The sequence below is a fragment of the Amblyomma mixtum genome, chromosome 6 (assembly GCF_055824585.1).
Source record: "Amblyomma mixtum isolate Tamu chromosome 6, ASM5582458v1, whole genome shotgun sequence".
NCBI lineage: Eukaryota > Metazoa > Arthropoda > Arachnida > Ixodida > Ixodidae > Amblyomma > Amblyomma mixtum.
Window position 1 is genome coordinate 44519117 of NC_143017.1, and position 22009 is coordinate 44541125.

The following is a 22009-nucleotide window of genomic DNA, read 5'->3' on the forward strand; positions in this document are numbered from 1 at the left end:
AGGACGCTTAATGCACTCCGGAAGCTTCAGTTTATTTTTACCTGTTAAACTATTAAACAAGAATACCAATCTATTAATATTTCGGCGGATTTGTAGTGTAGGAATGTTATTTGACATCATTAACTGCGAGGGAGAGTCTTCCCTTTTGTTTTTTCCGTATATAAACCTAACCGCGCTTTCCTATTGACTTTTTCAAGGACCATTATGTCCTTTTTCGTGTACGGGTCCCACACGACTGAAGCATATTCAAGTAAAGACCGCACACAAGTTTCGTAAGCCAATTTTTTCATGTGTGCTGGGGCAGTTTTTAGCCTTCTTCGTATCACAGCCTTTCTCAGCTTTATTCACAACACAGCCATCATTCGGTTGATGAAACCGGGCAGCATAGAAGAAAAAATTAGTTTCTAAATTATTTAGTGGCAGTAGGCGAATACCACACGGTGATCCATGTTTTCTAATATCTATGGCGTCATTTGAAAGGAGAAACACGCAATAAAACTGGGTGTATCCCGAGGCCCGCTAAGGGTCTCAGTAAATCAGAGGAATGTCACCTTCGCAGGCTACAAACTTTGTCTTTCAATATTCCAGCTACGCTTCACGCCATTGAGCCCGAGTCCTTTTTGGCACAGCGCAAATTTTGTGGCCAGAAGGCAAACTTGTACCACATGGTATGGGCTTGTCAGAAAAATGACAGCATTGACATCATAAATCAGCCAACGCGGGAGGGCTGGGAGGCGGCCCTGTCCAGCTCGGACCTCGAGGAACAACGAGCCCTCGCCGCCAGAGCACGGACAGCGGCTTTCACCAACGGCGTCCCGGACTAGGGACCAGATCAGCCTTCCCTTTAACTAAGGCATTGTGCTTTAATAAACGTTTTCATCACCATCATAGTCATTTAAGCACCGATTGAGAATGCCTTCCTTTTATTTGCGTCATTTCTCACAAATAGATGAAATATTAGCGCGAGGATCCAACAACGTTGTGATGGTGGTTTTTGAGGAAAGTAAATGGCGCAGTACCTGTCTCACTTCTTGGTGGACACCTCAACCGTGCCGTAAGAGAGGGAGGAAGGTGGGAGTGAAAGAAGAAAGAGAAACAGGTGCAGTAGGGGAGGCCTCCGGAATAATTTCTACCAGCTGGGGATCCTTAATAAAGAGCAACTGCATAGGTTTTAGAAATCGACGAGCTAAAAAGGGTCGAATGTGTGAAATTTCCAGGTGAAGTATGCGAAGTCCTTTTGGCCTAGCATTTGAAACGCTGACGTAATCACCAATTAAAATTGGGACGTCCTTCAAGCTTCTCCGCAGCGTACAACGCTAAGTGGGGGACATATGATGACGTCATCGAAGGTATCGGTACATTTCCAACTCATAAACGCCTGCTTTGAAGGAAAAAAACCAATGCCACCGAAGGCAAAACCCGCCGAACGTTGTTTGGCCGCGTCCAACCAGGCGCTGCAGGGCGTGGCTGACGGCAGCGGTAATTCGAAATCATACCTTCCATGACGTCACACTAAACTTCCCCGCGCTCCTCCATTGTTTTGAAAAGTGCAAAATTTAATCGTCGATTACGTCACTATTTTAAATGGTAGTGCAAAAAAACAGCATGTTTTACCTACAGGCTATATAGATTTGAATCCTTGAGTATCTCGATATTCTCAAAAAGTGGCGCAGTTGCCTTTAACGTGCACTTCCCGCGAACATAAACTGTGAAGACCATAATGGCCGGCGCCTGGCGCGGGCGGAAGCCCTGGCCCGCCACTGTGGATCTAAACCCGGCGTATTTTACGTGGATGCCTCCGGCCCCCACCATGGGGGATGGTACACGGCCGCAGTCGTCCACCAATCCAAAACAGTGAACGGCCTTACTTTCCGAGCCCGTGACATAACACATGCGGAGGAGGTCGCCATTGCGTTGACTGCATCTGATTCTAATTCAAAAACAATTGTTTCCGACTCGCGAGGGGCATGTCGGAACGTCGAGCAGGGCTGGGTGCCATATCTAGCCTACCGCATTCTCCAAAACAGCGTCTACACCGGGGACCCCGCGCACCGGCGTATCGTTTGGGCTCCTGCTCACATGGTCGAATTCTCTATTCGACTCCTTATCTCCACCTACGGAAACAAGAGGAGGACGCCCTTGAGGTCAGCCTTCGCAAAATTGTTAAACGTGCCCTTGACCTCCCCATCACTACTTCAAACAGCCGGCTTATGGCTCTTGGGGTGGTGAATACTTTCCGGGAGCTCCGGGAGGCGCACCTTACAAACCAGTACACGCGCTTGTCGCTAACGGAGTCGGGTCGCCGCCTTCTTGCTCGACTCCATGTCCAACACACCCCTCCAATAGAAGACAGGTTTCGCATCCCGGAACTGTGGAGACGTGCCCTCCACGTGCGGCCTCTTCCAGCAAACATGTCACATGAAGACCATAATGGTCGGCGCCTGGCACGAGCGGAAGCGCTAGCCCGATATTATGGCAACAAAACAGGTGTATACTACGTGGACGCCTCCGGCCCTCACCACGGGGGATGGTACACGGCCGCGGTAGTTCACAACAGCAACACAGTTAACGGCCTAACTTTCAGAGCCCGCAGTGCAACACAAGCAGAAGAGGTCGCGATTGCTCTCGCAGTCTCACATTCCAATTCAAAATACATAATCACCGACTCGCGAGGGGCCTGTCGGAATGTCGAACAAGGCTGCACTCCCTTCGTAGCCTATCGAATATACCAAAATTGCATTCGGGATACGGACCCCGCACACCGTTACCTCATATGGGCCCCTGCTCATCAGGGGTTGGCAGGAAACGAGGCAGCAGACGCAGCCGCCCGCGCGCTCTCTCACCGGGCTGTTTTCTCCTTCCCATCCGATCAGGAACCCAATTTTAATCCGGTCTATACATTCAAAGATATTACAACATATTATCAAAATTGTCATCGCCTTTACCCTAGCCCATGTAAAGGCCTGAAGAAGGCGGATGAGCGGCTCCTTCTCCGCCTTCTCACCAATACATTGCTGTGCCCGGCAGCGCTAAAACATTTTGACCCCTCCTTTAGCGGCAGCTGCCCACACTGTAGTGCAGTGTCTTCTGACACTTACCACATGGTGTGGGCCTGCCCCTCCAACCCCGCTATTCCCCCCATCCCCAACCCAACCCGGGTGGACTGGGAGGCGACCCTGCTCGGCTGCCACGACTTACAGGCCCAACAAGCCTTAGGCGCGCCCGGGCGGCGGCAACCGCCACTGGTGTCCCATACTAGGGACCTCCACCTAGTGTTTGTAAGGATCGGTCCCTTACGGGCTGATCCAAACATACCTCCTGCTCGTTCGTAATAAATGTTTTCACCACCACCACCATGGGCCTTGAGGGAAATGAGGCAGCTGACGCCGCCGCCCGCGCGCTCTCTCACCGGGCATTCCCATCCGACCCCGACGATCAGGAACTCGAATTCACTCCCTCTTACTCCTTTAAAGACATTGTTTTACTTTATCAATCTGGCCACGGTCTTTATCCCCGCCCGTGTAAAGGTCTCTCAAAGGCGGAGAAGCGGCTTCTACTTCGCCTGTATACCAATACTTTGCTGTGCCAGGCAGCTCTCAAACACTTCGACCCTTCTTTCTCGGGCAGCTGTCCGCACTGTGCGGAGAAGTCTTCGGACATTTACCACATGGTGTGGGCCTGCCCCTCCAACCCTGCTATCCCCCCTCACCCCAACCCAACTCGGGAGGACTGGGAGGCGACTCTGCTCGGCTGCTCTGACCTGCAGGCCCAACGGGCCTTGGTCGCGCGAGCCCGGGCGGCGGCCGACGCCACTGGGGTCCCGAACTAGGGACCTCCACCTAGTACTTGTAAGGGCTTGCCCCCTCTGGGTCAGCTCATGCAATACCTCCAGTAATGCATGTGTAAATAAATTTTTTCCACCACCATCGCCTCCGTCGAAACGTGTCCCCCGGGGCCGGGTTCGAACCCGGATACACCGAATAAGTAACCGAGCGCCGTAACCACTGAGCCACCGCAGTGGGTAGTGCAACATATACTTTTGTAGGCGCTCATTGTCTCAGACAGCAGGTTCTAAATAAAACCCCTCACGATGCAGGGCAACAAAGAAAAAAAATGGCTCAGTGGTACTGTGGAGCTTGGCTGCTGATTCTAAAAATACAAAAACCAGCGTGCTCTGTCTCACGCCGAAAATCCCCAGTTGATCTTCGTTAATTTGGAGCCCTGCACTACACCGTCTATCCTAAAGCCTCAATGTCTACTCAACACGTTAAACCTGCGATTATTACCAAAAGGAGGATGTATAAATTGGTGCAGCTTTTTTTTTTCTGGAATCCGCATATTCTTGTTTGCAGCGACGGAAATAAGCAACGAAAGGCGGGTTCTTGGCAACGGTGGAGATGCACTAATAAGAAAAAAAAATTAAATACCGGATAATCAAAAGGGCAATGCGGAAATATATGCGCTCGCTGGCATGCGTTAGTGATCACGCCCAGAAAGCATAGCTGCCAGAAAGGGGTTGTTTGTAGTTTTGAAAATAAATGCGTGAAACAAATTGGTGGACAAATGGTGCACGACAGATTAACCACTCTTTATCACTCTATCAAGGGCGCAAAAAATTCTGTTGACGCAAAGGTTCCCTTTGATAGCGCCCCAGGAAAAGTCTCAAACATTCAATGTAGTGCAAGTATATCTCCTTCCTCGCACAATGCTGCACTTGCAAGAATGTTGCAGCTCAAAGTCGCAACAAACATGTTGCCAATTTATTTGGTTTGGTTTGGTTTATTGGATTTTAACATCCAAAAGCGACTCAGGCTATGAGGGACGCCGTAGTGAAGGGCTGCGGGAATTTCGACCACCTGGGGTCCTTTAACGTGCACTGACATCGCACAGTACACAAGCCTCTAGAATTTCGCCTTCATCGAAATTCGTCCGCCGTGGCCGGGATCGAACCGTCTTTCGGGTCAGGAGCCGAGTGCCGTAACCACTGAGCCACCGCTGCGGGGCTGCTGACATTTTGTGTCCGTGCAAAAACGAAGCGTTCTCAACCCATCCAAGCATGCGTTTTTATGATACTGTTTTTATCAGAAGAGAGGAGGTTGACGTCATCATAATAAGTCAATGTCGTAATTTCTTATTGCATTATAGTGAGAAGCCACGATTAGCTGTGTTTTTGAAGATACTGAGCTATATGGGTTCGGGATATATAACGTGAGTCACAAAGGTGGTGTCGAATAGGTGATTTAAATAAAATATGTTTGGTAAGTTCTGCAAGTTAGGGAGAGCCTGTGCTCTCACGAGGCTCTCGTTGGGCGGCAGATGGGCGGTGGAGGGATTCTCGCACATTTTCTTACCATTTAGTAAAGGAGGGGTGACTGGCAAGTCGGTTTCGGGGCGACGGAAAGGTGTCCGTCTGTATGTAGGTACCGATACATGGCAGTTTCTGTTCTTAGTAGTGCGCGGGAACGTAGAGGGCGCGTGCGTCGGCAATCTTGGGGCCCCGTAATTACACTGCGTACAAGAAAGTCCCAACTGACTCAAGCTTCAAAAGAGACCTATTACTCGCGCAACTGGGTCTCCCAAATTGCTCACGCAGGAGGGTCTTGTAGATTGAAAATCCACCGGCTTTTCGCCTTACACCTCATAAGGTGGATTATAGCGTATACATAGCCGATTTTCACAATTTCGAGTTCATTTCATTTTGCGGCTCTTGCCGTAAATTCGTATTTGCTGCGGACAATAAGTAAAATGGGTAAAGTGAGAATATCTCGCATTAAACAATTTTTCATGCTTAATTAACGCAGTAAACACGACAAAAGAAAGACTGGAGACGACACGAGTGCTGACTAACAGCTGGTTATTTTATTCTGGGAAAAGTACATAAAGGCGCAGGACTCAAGGAACAACCCTAAAAACAGAACAAAGGTTAAAACTTAAAAACCATACTGCGCATGCACACCACAGTTGAGTAATGACGTTTTTTTCAACGAAATTCTAAGACTATCTTCCATATTAGACAGCAATCCGCTATCTCCTGGACCTCACACAGTTGACAAGAAAGCCTTACTCCTTATCTACCAAAGTGATAGATGGTGAGGCAACACACTCATCAGCTTCCTTCCTGGTCATATAGGCCTCGACCAACTCGCTACTTATGCAAACAGGGTTATTAACACGAAACTTGTCTTACCTACGGGGTAAGCAATCGTTGCACTCGCTGCAATGCAAAGCCAAGTTGTACGACACCGTTACTTTTTCACCCATCTGTGATGTTCGAACAAATTCTCATTGCTTACCCATTCAGAAAGACAAGTCTCCTGCTTATTCACCCAGATCGAATTTGTAGGGACATGGTGGAGGCCTTTATGATTAGTAAGGAAGCAGATGGGCGTGTTGCTTCACTATCCGTCAATTTGTATACAGGAGTCAGGCTTTCTTCCCAACTGTATGAGGTCCAGAATATAGGGAATTGCTGTCTACTATGGAATATAGTCTTCGTATTTCGTTGAAAAAGATGTCATGACTCGACTATGCTGGGCATGTGCAGTATGTTTTTTTTAGTTTTAATCTTTGTTGTTCTGTTTTTTGCATGGTTCACTGTGTCCTGCGCCTTCATGCACTTTTCCTAGAATGTAACAACAAGTTGTTAGTCAGCGTCTGTGTCGTCTCCAGTCTTCCTTTGTCTTGTTTATTGCGCTCTTACCAGCATGAACTCTCACCAGCTAGCCCAGTTTTATGTTCTTGTAAACAAATATTTGCATTTTTTATTATGTATACCGATGTGCCGGAAAAATGAAAACGCATAGCAGGGTTGACAAACTCATCTGCGTTAAATTTTTTTTTTGTCCTGAACCCGTTTGAACCGGTTCGAACCGGTTCGGGATGGTCCGAACCGGTTCGAACCGGAACGAAATGGCCCTCTGGAGCCGAACCCGGAACTGAACCCGAAAGGCGTGAACCCGAACCCGAACCGAACCCGAAAAAATGCCGGTTCGACACCCTGGCAACAAGGTCTCTTGTCCCCTGTACTTTCAAGGGCGATCGAAGTAGCAGTTGTCCCTCATATGTGAAGGACTAGTGCCACAAAAGTGATAACAGTAACGCAGGTTTTCTTCAGGTCACACTCGCTGCAGACTACTGATGCCACACCATCAACTACACGCAAAGGATTCAGAACTGCCTGCCCTCCCGTGACCCTAGTGCCTACTACTTCAGCCATGTCCGGGGAAGAAAATGCTGTTCAAGATAGTTCCACCATTTTTACAACTTCAGTAATGACACAAACTTAGGCAGTGAAAAAGAATTGAACACTTGAACACCTGCTTTCTGGCACACACTTCTGTTGATCTTGCCTCAAATTCTCTTCACCGAGCTAAGCACACTAGCTTGAAATGAAGCTCTTGTCTACCGAGAGGGAGTACCCGGGATTAAACCGACCGCGGCGGCAGAATTTCGATGTTAGCGGAACGCAAAAGGTGCCCATGTGCTGTGCGATGTCAGCGCACGTTAAAGATCCCCAGGTGGTCAAAATCGTTTCAGAGATCTACACTACAGAACCTCTTTTTCCCTTCATGCCCTCTTTTATCCCTTTATTACCCTAGTATTCTACATGTGAAAATATGGTATGCAGTTGCATTGCTTTGTTTGCCGGCAACTGCCGGCAAACAAAGCTAACGACTGTTCATCTTCTCACATTTCTGTAACATTGGGCATACCGCAGGGATCGGTACTGGGACCTCTTCTCTTCCTTATCTACATTAACGACCTACCTAAATGCATTTCCCATTCATCTATCAGGCTTTTCGCAGATGATTGCGTCATTTATCGCACAATAACTCACCACACTGACTCTATTAAGCTTCAAGAAGACCTTACAAGCATATCTAACTGGTGCAATAAATGGCTCATGCAACTAAATGCTAGCAAATGTAAAACAATGCATGTATCGCGTCGCACTAACATCACTGACAACACGCGCACTTACTTTCTTCGTGGCACTTCCCTTGAATCCGTCAAGTCATACAAATACCTAGGTGTTCATATTTCACGTAACCTATCATGGCATATGCACGTTGAGCATGTCACTAATAACGCTAACCGGGTTCTTGGATATTTACGTCGAAATTTCTCTGCTGCGCCTCTACCAATAAAACTAACACTTTACAAAACATTAGTGCGGCCGAAGCTAGAATATGCTTGCGCAGTATGGGATCCCAGTCAAATCACATTAATCAACACACTTGAATCCATTCAAAATCGCGCAGCACGTTTCATCTTATCTAACTATTCCCGTCACGCCAGCATTACTTCCATGAAAAACACCCTTACCCTGCCAGACCTTTCCTCACGCCGTAAATGTTTTCGACTCTGTCTTTTCCATAGAATGTATCATAACCCTGTATTAAAGGATCATCTTTTTGCTCGACCATCATACATATCGTCCCGTTCTGACCACATGTTTAAAGTTGCTGTTCCATTTTCCAGAACAAAAATGTGTCATAATTCATTCATTCCCAAAACGAGCGCAGACTGGAACGACCTTCCTCCCTCCATCGCTGCCATTTCTGACATCTGCAATTTCAAGACAACTGTATTTTCTGCCGTTTTGTAAATAATATTGTTTAACATGCACTGTTTTTTTATGTATCTTACCACTCCTTTCTGTAATGCCTTCGGGCCTGGAAAGTATCCGAAATAAATAAATAAATAAATAAATAAACTGAAGCAAGTGGGAAATGGGACACATGTATCGTGCTGCAGCACAAAGGGTTAAACTTAGGCCCAGTTATAACCAATGTGCATGCATTTTAAACTAGATTATTTGACAAGCAGCAGCTGCTGAATGTCCTGGAGGCTTGTGCCGAGGCAGCACAAAATTGGGAAGGTAATGCAGTTCCCATGCTACACTTGATACACATACTTAGCTCATTCACTTGATACACGTATGCAACTGAGTTCAGTGCACATTTCTCAAATGTAGTACCTGTAAAATATTTCTTGCCCAATTTAGAACAAATGCACAAACAGGAGTGATCACTTTTCAGGGTTTAAAACATTTATTAAAAAGTGTATAAAAAGGAGGACAACGTCTTTGTACAAGCAGCCCACTGAAATGAGCTGCACCTGCATAAAACATCACAGCTGATTGTTCCAGGTCAAATATGAGTATGCCACTAGTTGTCAAGTGGCTCGAATAATTAAAAGGTAATGCATTTGGAACCAATACAGCTAATAAATAAAACTGGGCATCTCACAGAATAGCACACGCGACCCAAGTGATAAGCCCATGCAAAGCAGCATTTTTCATGCCATGTCTGAAGAATTGTCTATATTCCATTTAGATAGAAATCATCATATTTAACCGTTCGGAGTGCCCACCAGCATATTTTTATCTCGTGCCCAATTTCATAATTACGCTAGATGCTAAACATCAAAAAGAAAAAAAAACAAGCATGGCACTGCAAAACTTTGCAGACTATACTGGTTGCGACATTCTCACAAAAAGTGTTGAGAAATCCTTTCATATTACTCACTCGGCATCACCTTCGTTAAAAATTTATACATACCATATGCACTCTTGTAAGGACGGCATTTTTAATATTACTTTTTTTTTACAAATTACTCTAAAACAGGGGGTGAGGCCCATACAGTGATGCAGTCCTTACACGAGGTTATACGGTATATTAAAAAGTTGTCGCCGAGTTACATTTTAAAAGTAAAGAGTTAAAATTTACATGCTGTGACACGATTTCAAAGAAATTCGTCTGGTGCCGTTCACTGCCTCCTGAATGTTGTTTTTAAAAACTTTTTCACACTTGACGGAGTGCGCGAACTCTTGTGCCCTTTCTTTGGCTTCGAGGGAGTCGTGCTGCCCGGTGTTCCCTGCAAGTGAAAGAAGCGAGGGCGTGGATTCAGTTGGGGCACAAGGACATATATGGCAGGTGCCAAAGTGGAGTGTGGGGAATCCCCTTTCCACTTCCAGAGGAGAGGGTGACGGGACAGGTTGTGGGTGGAAAAGTAGAGAGGGGAACCCACTTTCCTTTTCATGTGCTAGCACTACGCCGGTCACCACTGAAAATACCAGTTAGTTATGCGCCCTGGTGAAGGAGTAAAACCGACTTCATGCCAGCTGCCGCTTACACTGTCTAAAACTGTCATAACTGCTAAATGTAACCAAACTTTAAAAAGACTAAGTGTCCTAGTCCAGTGAAACCAACTCAGGGTTGTTCACAGTCGCATGGCCTAGTCTTGAGTATATTTTTCGCTCTTCAAAGTTGATTAATTAGTTAAGTTTAATTAGCTAACTTTTTAATTATTAACTTTAGGAAGAAAGTGTCAATGCAAAAGTTTATCAGCTCGAAAAACCGCAAGTAGTGCTGTTTCCGTCAAGTTACGATTCACGTAGCTTCATTTATTGGCCTTAAAAGAAAGTTGTCACGTGACCAGCTGCTCGCTCACTTCTCTGCCCCAATGTGCACCCAAAGTCTCATCAAGGAGAGGACTTCAGGAAAAACGGATTTTATTCTTTAAGGCGCGTCCTGGGACCTCGAAGTGGCACAGTTGTGATCTGGAAGCTTTTTCTTCTTGTGCGGGTTATGGTTAAAGGCCGGTTAAAAAGCTACTTTACGTAAATATTACTTTGCTGCAAATGTCTCAGTAAGCTGTTTCTCAAAGCGATCTACAACTAATTAGTGAACCTTGAAGAACGAAAAAAATACTGCAGACTAGGTCACGCGAATCTAAACAAACCTCATTTGGTTTGAGACGGCTAGGACACCCCGCGTTTTTTGAAAGCTTGGTTACATTTAGCTGGGACACCTGGTATAGTTGAACAAAGTAAAGAATCAGAGTTTAGACCCATTTGAAAGGCCACTGTTGGTTTAGTTGGTTCAAATAGACAGGTGGTATACAGGCTTATTTACTGCTTACCACATTTACACTCGCTTTATTGCTTACCACATTCACACTTGTTTCACCTTTATATACGGTGCCATGGTTTGGTTTCGATTGTAAGTCGACCCCCATTTCGGATTTTCACATTTAAAAAAACAGGTCGACCTAGAATGGTGTAAACACAGCACATGGGGGCATACAGGCTATGACCAGTTTCCTTCTGCTTTGTAATAGCGACCATGCTGTCAACACCTCGCCATGTAAACAAGGGTGATTGGTTGTAGGACAAGTTCCGACCAGAGCTTGGCTTGAGTTCAAGCTGCAGTAAAGAGGCTGCCAAGCTAACCTAAGTGAATTTTGTTACAATTGTTACAACGTTACAATTCAAACCATATTCTTCATATTCTTACACCCTGGACCAAGGTGTTTTGGTCAGTTGAACGCCTAGTCACCGAATGTCCATTCAACACATAACTGCGAGATTCCCAGGGTCACCATCACTACCGTTACCGTACAAGGGGTATTCAATATATATTTGCCTCCTCATCTGTAACTTAATAACTGATGAAAATGAAAAGAAAGTCTGAGGTTTCAGCTTTTGATGGATGTTTTCATTTTGCATGTGGCACCACTGATGCTAAAGCAGTCGCAAGCAAAATGTCTGCCTGTATGGACGTACGGTTAGAACAGTGCCGTAAACAAATTTGACGGTGGATTGTGTTTCCCCTGTTGGTACCCACCGTCGAATGAGTGCTGTGTATGGGAACGTGTGTAATTTTTGGAGTTGGGAGGTGGGCATGGACTGTACGCACAGAAGATCGAGCCACATCGAGTGTGAAAGACTAGAAGCGCAGTGGATGCTTGCTGTCTGCATTCCACTTGTGAGCTCGCCGCGCTTGTATGAACAGGTCTTGTGATGATCGTCGCACTCGACAGACTCATTGTGGGCAGTTTTGAATCAGCTGAAGACACTGCAGAACTTGCGTGCGCTTCTGCATAAATTTCGTCCGAAAAAAATTCGGTCATTCAACGTGACAACGTTCGGTCACACACAAGTCGGGGGACAACCACCACATTGAAGAAGCTGCAGTTCCGGAATGTTCGGCCTCACTCACCCTACAGACCTGACGTAGCACCAAGCGGCTTCTGGGCATTCCTGAAGCTGAAGGGACATTTGAAGGGCACGCGTTTTGCATCCGACGAAGAGGCTGCCAATGCTGTGCCTAGTTGGTAGTCGGCCTCACTGTTCCCTGACAGCAAGCAAACAGCAGTGCATCGATAGCAGAAGTGCACCAATGTTGGTGGGGACCATACCAAAAAATGAACTATGTTTGCGAAAGAAAAGACTTCTAGCTGTATTTTCACGGCAGCATCTCATTTTCATCAGTCAATAAATATCTTACAGACGAAGAGGCAAAACATATATTAAACACCCCTCATATTTACTCGAATGTAACACGAGTTTTCTTCAAGATTTGTCACTTAAAGTCTACCCTCATGTTATATTAGAATACCACGATTTGACTGCCCTAAAGCAATGCCATGGTGCAACCATTTTGAACCAGCCGTAACTCTGTCTCGGTTTCCGCAGTTTTGCGATGTTATGTTGGAAACACGAGTACCATGAAAGCCAAGTGCCAACCCATCCAAAGTTAGAACATTGTTCTTTGTATTCGCTGCGATCCCGTGCCTGTTGCATCACAGTATGCTCAGTATGGGGGTCGCTTTAAGGAAAGGAGCGGCAACAGCCGAAGGTGCCTTTTTAAATGCGAGACTGAACGCAACTGCATGGGCCTCATCCTGTCCGTCAAGTCAAACTGGAGGAAAAGGTAACAGACTTCGACTGATCTCGATGGCATTGAGGATGACATCATCTGGAAGGTTGACAGCAGTAAGGAGGACTATTTCTGAGAACACGGTAACCGCAAATATTTTCGACAAGAGGACAAGTGTCAAGATATCCGTTAAAGGTAGGTACTTATCTTGCATCTGGTGCTCCCCTGTTACATTCGCGGTGTTTTTTCCCCCCGCAAGGCAGCATGTAAAGTCACCCCTTGCGTTATACTAGTGTCGTGTTACATTCGAGTAAATACAGTAGCAATGTCCATTTATCCTGAATGAAAAATGTGTAGCAAAGCCTTATTAAAGTGGAACAACAACAGCAATCACTACACTTTTCTGCCAATTACCAAAGAAAATATTTAGCATGAAGGAAAACAGGAAATACTTACTTGGATCACATCTGAGGGTGACAAAAACATTGCATTTGTGTGAGAAAAATGATTAAGAAAGTGTAGTTTTTTGCAATGAATTCAATGACCCTAAAGCAACTATGACACAAGGCAACCTTCCAACAACAGTTGCAAGCATTGCATAAGCACTGCTCCTAGATGGCGATGTATAACACCCCAGTCAAAAGTTTACAGAACATAATTTCACTGCAACTTTTTGCATGCAGCCCGACACTTCTACACCTCGAGCAACGCATCTGCGCGGTCACACTGCACAGATGTCAAATCCAGGCACCCTCTCAAAAGCACCTGTTCCCTAAAGAGACCCCATCTGTCAATGCAGTTTACTAATGCGACCTTCCTGATTATTATGAAGTGCGGTCGACAGTGCATAATTGGCCTTGGCTGCACAATTACGGTCTCGTTATTGGTCCCTAATTGGTAAAATCGTGCTGCCATGAACAGAGACCACCGACTCAAGTGACTGAAAGGTAGTGGGCACAACGGCGCAATCTTAAAAGGAGTACAGGCACCAAACTTTTGTTTCGAGTTTTTGCTTTGAATGATGGACAAGACATCAGTAAACACGAATCATCACATGTAATCCACCCATTCCAGGTAAATAATTTATAATCAAACATCACCTCTTGTGCAGTGTCTTGTGATGTGGTAGCACTGCCATTATTGCAGCACATTCAGCTTTGGGAAGATACTACCAGAAGGTAACATTTAAAAAAAATTAACTTTTTTCTTTTATGCACAGAATCTTTTCACGTACAATTACCGGGCATTGTGAAAGATGATGTGCGGTGGTGCATACTTTTTCGCTGTCTTAAGTCACACCTTCGTATAAGATGCACTGACGAAAAATAAAAACCAAGACTCATACAATGGAAAATGTGGTAAGCTTTCGACGCTTATTCGAAACAGTGCCTTGTGCTGAATTTATGCTTTGCCATAAAAAAATTGCACCCACAAAATGCAGTTACTGACTGAGCTAGCCGAGCACAAACATGACAGACTGCTGTAGAATCAAAGTAGAGTATGACTGCATTATGATTACAACATGAAAGCAAGAAAAAATACCCTGCGTATGAACATACAGGTTTGACAGGCAACTGGGAAATGTCTTGCAAGACCTTAATGTAGTGAGACAGTGAATTAACTTTTGAATAGATGAAACGCTAGATGCAAGAAAGAAGCTGTACAGTTGGCCCTCAGAGTTCATTTTTTGACCTGCTTAAGCATGAAACTACACTTCACCACCCAATCTGCCAATTCCTTTGAGGCACGACTGCTTCGTTACAAAACTCAGTGCATTCTGTTTGCTTTCTGTGATGCTAGTCACATGCACGTGCAGGGGATGTTTACCTGCATTACAGCCACATCTGACACTGCATGCATTATGCTGCATATCTGACATATGTCATAAAACACTAAATGCATCAGTTCTGCACATTAAGTGACACTGAAAGTTGGAGACAATTTCCTGAGCTCCCATAAAGTCTCCTTTTCGAGAATTGTGCAGCCCTCCAAGGTGGTTGCTTCGTCTACACATCAGCTCCCCTAATCTCAGCAGCCAAATATTTGCCTCACGGTTGACTGTGACAGAGTTGACAATTTTGATTTGAAAAAGTACTCTGCTGCTTCTGTATTCAGCTAAACACGTTGTCATAAGACCCTGGATGTCTCTCAAGACATGGGGAGCAGCCTGACCCGACAGATATACAGTGTGTTCCACAAATAAACGCCCACCGTAGAATGCGCCTCACAGCTAAACCAGCGAATTGCTGGAGCTCACATTTCGCACAGAAATGGCATTTGGTCGGCAGAATCATTTTATACCGCATTCGTTCGGGGGTACTTGCCTGAATCAATAAGAAAAAGTCAGACATTCGCATCGTCTGCGGCGAAGACAAAACGAAACAAGCTGCCCTCTCAGCATTTGCACCAGTGGTGCCATCTCGTTGGTTGACCGTGGAGATTAGGCAGAAGAGGCGGGGGAGTGTTTTGCAGGAGGTATGACGATGCTGTACCACAAAAGTCTTCAAACTTAGTGCAGTTTCGACCAAGTTAAGCTTTTTGCCTTCCCTTCGCCTAATCTCCACCGTCGACCAACGAGATGGCACCACCGGTGCAAACACAGAGAGCGGATTGTTTTGTTTGTCGCTGCAGACAATGCGAATATCAGACTTTGTATTGATTCAGGCAAGAACCCCAAAAAAAAGTGGTATAAAACAACTCTGCCCACCAAATGCCATTTCTGTGCGAAATCTGAGCTCAAACAATTTATAGGTTTAGCTGTGAGACGCATTCTATGGCATGCACTTAATTGCGGAACAGTCTGTTTGACCGGCGCTGACAACTTTTGTGCAGGTCAGGTCCGAAGAGGACAAGCAAAACGCCGGCAATGCTCTGCCTGCCAAGTAGTCCCCGTTCTTGAACAATAATAGGAAGCATTCCCTTGACGACTCAAGTGTACAATAGGTTCAGTGGATATGCTCACCCAGATCGGCTTGGATGCACCTTCGTCACTGCTGCTGGACTGCGTCGGCCGCTTTCGCTTCGACGAGTCTTCGTCCTGGCCTAGTACCGGAGGGTAGACGAACTTGCCGTCCCCCTTGAGTGGAGTCGCCGGTATGGTACTTTGTTGCGTCTCGACCGGGTAGCAAGACTTCAGGTGCGAGGGCACCATGGAGTTTCGCCGGTACAGCTCGCTGTACCGGCCCATCGGGTCTTCTTCCCGGGACGTCAGGTCGGCCAGGGTGGTCTCCGAGAACAGGTCCTGCTCCTCGTCGCAAGAAAAGCGGCTCTCTGCAAGCAGAGATTTAGGTTGGCACATCGTAAGTTTCCCCTGAATGAGATCTCCCACGCTATTCACCACACACATTAACGCAATAGAGTTAAGGTTCCTGTTCAGCAGAGTCCGGCGGCATGCAAGAGAATGCGGCTTGGTCAAAAAGGTAGTGATGTCAGCCAAGGACTCAAGCGTCATTATGACATGCAAGAATGTAAAGTAAATTTCTGGCAGAGAAAAACTGGGGTGAGATGGCACTTGAATCTATGCCCCTCGGGTCGCGGATCAGACACTGTACCCCTAGGCCACCGAGGAACGTTCGTTTGACTTGACACACAAGGTCTCCCTTTAACAGTTCTGCGAAGTGAGATGCAAAGAGGACCCCAGGCCACTTAAGGGACCCATTAAGGCTATGGCTTTGGTTTGGTTTATTGAGGTTTAACGTCCCGAAGCAACTCAGGCTTTGAGAGACGCCGTAGTGGAGGGCTCCGGAAATTTCGACCACCTGGGGTTCTTTAACGTGCACTGACATCGCACAGCACACGGGCCTCTAGAATTTCTCCTCCAAAGAAATTCAGCCGCCGCGGCCGGGATCGAACCCGCGTCTTTCGGTTCAGCAGCCGAGCACCGTAACCACTGAGCTACCGCGGCGGGGCCATTAAGGCTATGGCATCACACCCTTAAGGCAGTGTCCGTCTATTCTCTGCACAACACATGTGTAGACTTGTTTAACCCTTTCACTGCCAGGTTTTTTTGCTCACAGCTGCACACACCCTGCCAGGTTTTTTTTGCAGTTATAGTTTCCTGAAAGTTTTTTGCTAGTAACGCGCTAAAATGCTCTGCAGGACATGTAGACAAGTTTATTGAGGATAATCTTATAGATATTAGTTGTACTGAATCAAATCTTGCAGCACCAATCGTGCCTGTCGGATTGCCTCTTACGCAGATTTTTGGTGGCAGGGGGACATCATCGCTGTCATCACTTGACAAGGCACTTAGGTGGGCTCCTTCCTCGTTCTTATTATCATTGGACTCCCAATTCACAAGCAGTTTTGAATTTATTTGTCCGTCAAAGCGCGGACGAGTGTGGCACATTTTCTGACATGGCAGCTGTGCGAAAACGAAAACGAAGCTACTCTGATGTGGAAACATGCGTGCCATCTGTGGTGTAAAATTCACCCTACAAGATTTATGAGTTTATAGCGTCTCTCTATAGATGGCACTGCATGTTTGCATCGTTTTTTTTTACACGAGTATTATCGGGAGCGGCAGGGGGTGAGTTAAAAAGCCAAAATGAGCAAACTCGGGAGAGGCAGGGGGTGTGCTTATGTGGTAGCCCGAGTTATCTCGGGAGTGGCAGGGAAAGGGTTAAGCATAATCTTTGCATTGTGTACATCACTCTCTTGCTCACTCAGAACAGCGAGCGCTAATAAAGAAATGTGCATTTCTACACTTCGCAACAAAATATTCAAGCTGCTGTCTGTCGAATTCAAAAATGAAATTCTAGTCCATTACACCATGCACCTGACGAGAATGACTCCTTTTAATTCTTTGTATCCCAGCATTCACATGTGGCCAAAAAGTAGCACTACTTTCCAAATCTTTTATGTGACACGACGCCCCTGAACCACAATAAAATATTTGCATCACATGGGTGTTTCATAAAAGCCTCTCTACATAGGAGCAGGTGCGGCGACAACAGCACCCGCAGAGAGTTGTCATGCGAGGTAAGTGTCTGCCTTTTTTTTTAGTGGATGTTTCCCTAATCTGCCATTCATTTGTTCATTTTTTTCTCTACTCTAGCAACAGCAATAGATGCTCTTGCTTATGCTCGAATTTCTGGACTTTTCGTCATGTGAATCTTCAAAACTCAAAATGATTCTACAGTCCGTATGGCATTGATTTCATGATCCTTCTGGATTAATATCACAGCTTGCAACTATTACTTTGGCACTTAGAAAATTTCGTATTATGTGCATGAAACAAATTAATTTTAAGTGCTTTTTGTTCATAAGCTACCAAATTGACATTCCTGAGCTATGGACAAGCTATTTAGGCAGACAGGTATTTGTTTTGAATGAAATGTTGAATGGTGCCTGAGGGGGTTATCCAGACCCAGCCCAATATCTAGTCAGTTGACGAAGGTACTTGCCAGAAAAGATGCTCGAGTCGAGAGCTGCGGCCTGCGCAAGTTGCCCGGACCTTGACTCCCTGAAACAGAGAATCCCACGGAAAGAGTGAGAAATGCAACTCAATTCAAGAGGAATGGCAAAGAGTGCAATCAACAGCAATCAATTACAATTAGGGGCAGCAGTACAAGAAATTACAACGCAGCAGGCTTTCAGTGTGCCATTAACTCCGCAGTTTTTTCAGAGACAGCACGACAAAATACATGCTCCTAGGCACACCTCTGTTCACCCTCAGCCCTCAACCGCCAGAGGCTGTGAAGCAATTGACCAAGGCGGCGGTCACACCTGTCATGCATGAGGGGGTGCCAAGAATCTCTGGCTCCGGACAAGCTGCTATTTGAAACTGAACGTGGCAGCATTTAACACAAACTCTACAGAGAGGCTAGCCTAGCAGTGGTTATTGAGAAACTAGCAGGTATTAAATGGGATGTCGGAGGGCTTAGTGAGGTTAGGAGGACAGATGAGGCGTATACAGTATTAAAGGGCAGGCACGTACTATGTTATCGTGAATTAGCAGACAAGACGAGATTTAGGAGCATGATCTGTAAGAATAGAGCTGGAATTCTACAGCATTAAAGGGACAGTGAAGAGAACTCCATTAATATTTTTTATAGCAAAATCTGATAGTTCGGCATTTCATGGCTTTGTTGCCACTTGGCCGGCAGCGAAAGATGACATAATGCAGACTCCATGATTTCTGGCTCGTAGCGGTGCAGCCTAGCAGCAGCCGAAATGAAAGCTACTGCTGGCCGCACGTTGAAGGCATCTATTGGCTATTGCGGCCGTCGCTACCGTCGCTTCGTTTATGTTTGCACCAGTGTTTTTTGCCAGCGTTACGATGGATCCCGTTCTTGAAGTAGTCAACGAAGTTCTCTCAGACACCTTTAGCATACCGTGTACCTTGTTACCGTTAGTGGAGTACTGGGAGCCCGCCTACCGCCGGTGAGCAGGCGGTGATTGGTCCCAATGCTACAGGCGCGCGCCTACCTGCTGGTTACGTGGCGCCATCTGGCGACGTCAAGGAGATTTGTGCATGCATTGGCTGCACGCGAGCTCCCACAACTCAGGTACCGGTAACGGGAACACGTTATGCGAAACGTGTCTAATAACGTCAGCCTGCACTTCAGCGACCTCAGCCCCGCAGAGCGTCAAGTAGTTAGAATTTGATTGGCACAACCGGAACGTTTCACCGGACAAGCATACGAAGAATCAAGGTGCTCTTTACACTGCAAACTGCCTTGTACGATTACCGAAAATCGTGCCATCATAGTTTTTCATCGACCGTGGCAATCATCTGACCAACCTTAACAGGCTCCTTCAAAAGTTAACTAGCATTTGGAGCGGCCCTTGGAGTTCCTCTGCTGTTCCGTGCTTGTAAATTGAGGCTAGTCAAAAATGAAACCACACGGGCATGCAGAGAAACTCATCTGGCCGCCTGTGGCGCCGCTAAGTACTGATTTTCTTCGCTTACAACATTCAGGTTGTCTTTTGTCGGTCTTCTGTAATAAAAGCGCACTATTGGTTTCAAAACAAAACTTACTTCAGTATTCAACCACGCACCCTTCGTTTGTCAGCCTCAGTGATTCATGCTTCTCGGTTCCTGGTGTTGCTAGAACCATTCGTTCTAGCAACACTGTTTTGTTATATGACGTCATGACGCTTGTACTTGAGAGTTTGGCCTGTGGCGGCGATACCTGTATTTTGGTTCTTGCTCTTTTCTACGTTACAAGAGCTTTGTTGTCAGTATGAGTGGCGTTTTTGTAATCAGGAGCTGGTATTCTGTCGATACAAGCCAACTTCAATTTCTCTTCAGTGTCCCTTTAAAGAGAGGATGGCAGCTATCCTAATTAAGCCTAATAACAGGTACACGTAAAAGACCTACGGGTCTATTCACGTACATCCAGTCATGATGATAATAGTCAAAAGGTTTCTTGAAGACGTCAAACCTGAAGTAAGTAGAGTATGCTGTACTGATGGCAACCTCAATGCCAAGGCAGGCAGACAAGAAAGCAGTGGGAATCTATGCCGCAGGCACCAGGAATAACAAAATGAGAGAGAGGACTGTGACTACGAAAGAACAACGTAAGAAATCACGATTTTCTTCAAAAAGGAACACTAGAAATGAAGGAGCCTTTGCAACAACTGCCCACCTTCTTCTAGTGCACAATGCAGACAATGTTGGGAGAGGCAAGGTGTAGCAATCAGTACAACAAGAATGTCATGTCTGCAATGGCCTAGCTATGGCATTGGCATTGACTATGGCATTGCTATGGCATTGACAAGAGAGCTGCACTGCTGTATGGAATACAAAGCAGGATTGCCAAATCTGAAATAAGCCTAGATTTAAAAAATAAATGAAGGAAAACAGCAGCAATGAGGCACATAAACGAGAGAGTGACAAGAGGGAAAGAAGACGAGGTGATGAACTCAGTAAGGTCAAAACATGGGCTCACTGGTAAATGTGTGTCAGTCTTGTCCACTGCCCATCTAGTTCACTGTCTTGTCTGTTGATGCGCCACAGCTCCAGATTCATGAACTCGCTTTAGAACAAAAACTGTGCTTTAAAGGGTCAGTCTACTGAATTTTATCGACCATATTTTCTTTGCGGCAACCGATAGCTCTTTACTCAAATTACCGTTTAGCCAGCTGTGGTGCCAAGGAGTGCGGTAAACATTTTAAAATAGAATTTATTAATGTGAGAACACATCTGTGTGAGATGGTAGTCTCATCTGGCAACCATCTGGATTTCCGCCGCGCGGCGACAAACATGGCGGCGCCCGTCGAAGCCGGACCTCTCGCTTCGGACTGAATTCTCGTTGTTGCTGCCTTTTTCAGTGCGTTCACTGGCCATAAATGGGGCGCCTGTCTTTCGCTTCGTCTCATCTCGCCTATAAGAAAGCATATAAGAGATAAATTTGCTTTATTTTAATAATTAGAGTGACGATTCTGCCGCTCCTAGGCTTAAATGGAGAGTCGGTTTGTTTACAGCAATGGTTCCCGTCCTGACGACCAGATGGCGCCACTATAGGCTGAGTTTATTTTTGCGTCTCTGCTAGCATACGCTGAACTAAAAGTGGGAATGTGCCTGCGTTTTGCGTACGTGTAACTATAAATATTCATGTGATTTACAGAAAAAGCGAGCGGTACGCCTTCTACAGTTTACTAGAACAAAACGTGCGTTTCTCTGACATTGGGGCATACAAATGGTACGTAGTATATTCACTTATGCTTCTACAAAAAAAGACTACCACTTTCTTGAACAAAATGAACGTTTGGGGTCGCCACCGTGCTTTTTACGCGACTTTTAACGCCAAAATAAAATATAAATTCCTGCCTAAACCGGGCGCAGATCCCTCGTTATTGATGTTATAGGGGGCCAACTACCAGAATATGCCATTTTTTATACACTCATCTCGGTGAGTAGACTGACCCTTTAAACGAGGAAGATGACCTTGGCACACAGGCAATAAATCAACTTGCCAAAATTAGGCGGCGAGGAATAAAAGCAGTAAATAGTATACACAGGGTTGCATTGGGAACAGCTAGACAAGGAGTTAATGGGGAACACCTCAGCAACCTGTGATTCGCTGAGGATATCACCCTGATAAGTAAGCCAGACGGGGCTGTTTGGGACATCACACAGCCTCTATGTACAAAGTATAAGGGTGGGGCTAAGAACTGATAGGGAGCAAATTGAAGGAATAGAGATCAGTGTGGAAAGGAAAGCAGTTTACAATACATGGCAAGGTGTGGTGGAGTTAGTAAGGGTTGTACAGGCAAGGCCAGAATAATATGGAGCATGCTTCAGCATACAAATTTTAAACACATTCTGCAAAAAAATACCAAGTTTTGTTGGGTTTACACATGAGCACACAGCGACACAGAGGCCACACACTCTCACA

General features: G+C 45.9%; 1 protein-coding gene across 2 annotated transcripts in view; it reads right to left on the bottom strand.

Moving 5' to 3' along the window:
* Positions 1-9059: 9059 nt before the first annotated feature.
* Positions 9060-22009, bottom strand: part of LOC149338922 (uncharacterized) — an 80105-nt gene continuing 67155 nt past the window's right edge. For both annotated transcript variants that reach the window (XM_089547819.1, XM_089547818.1), the window contains exons 15-17: positions 18071-18129; positions 15628-15935; positions 9060-9879 (exon numbers count right to left, since the gene is read on the bottom strand). In XM_089547819.1, coding sequence (XP_089403945.1) covers positions 9772-9879; positions 15628-15935; positions 18071-18129 — 475 coding nt within the window. In that variant the 3' untranslated portion in view covers positions 9060-9771. The remainder of the gene's footprint in view (positions 9880-15627; positions 15936-18070; positions 18130-22009) is intronic.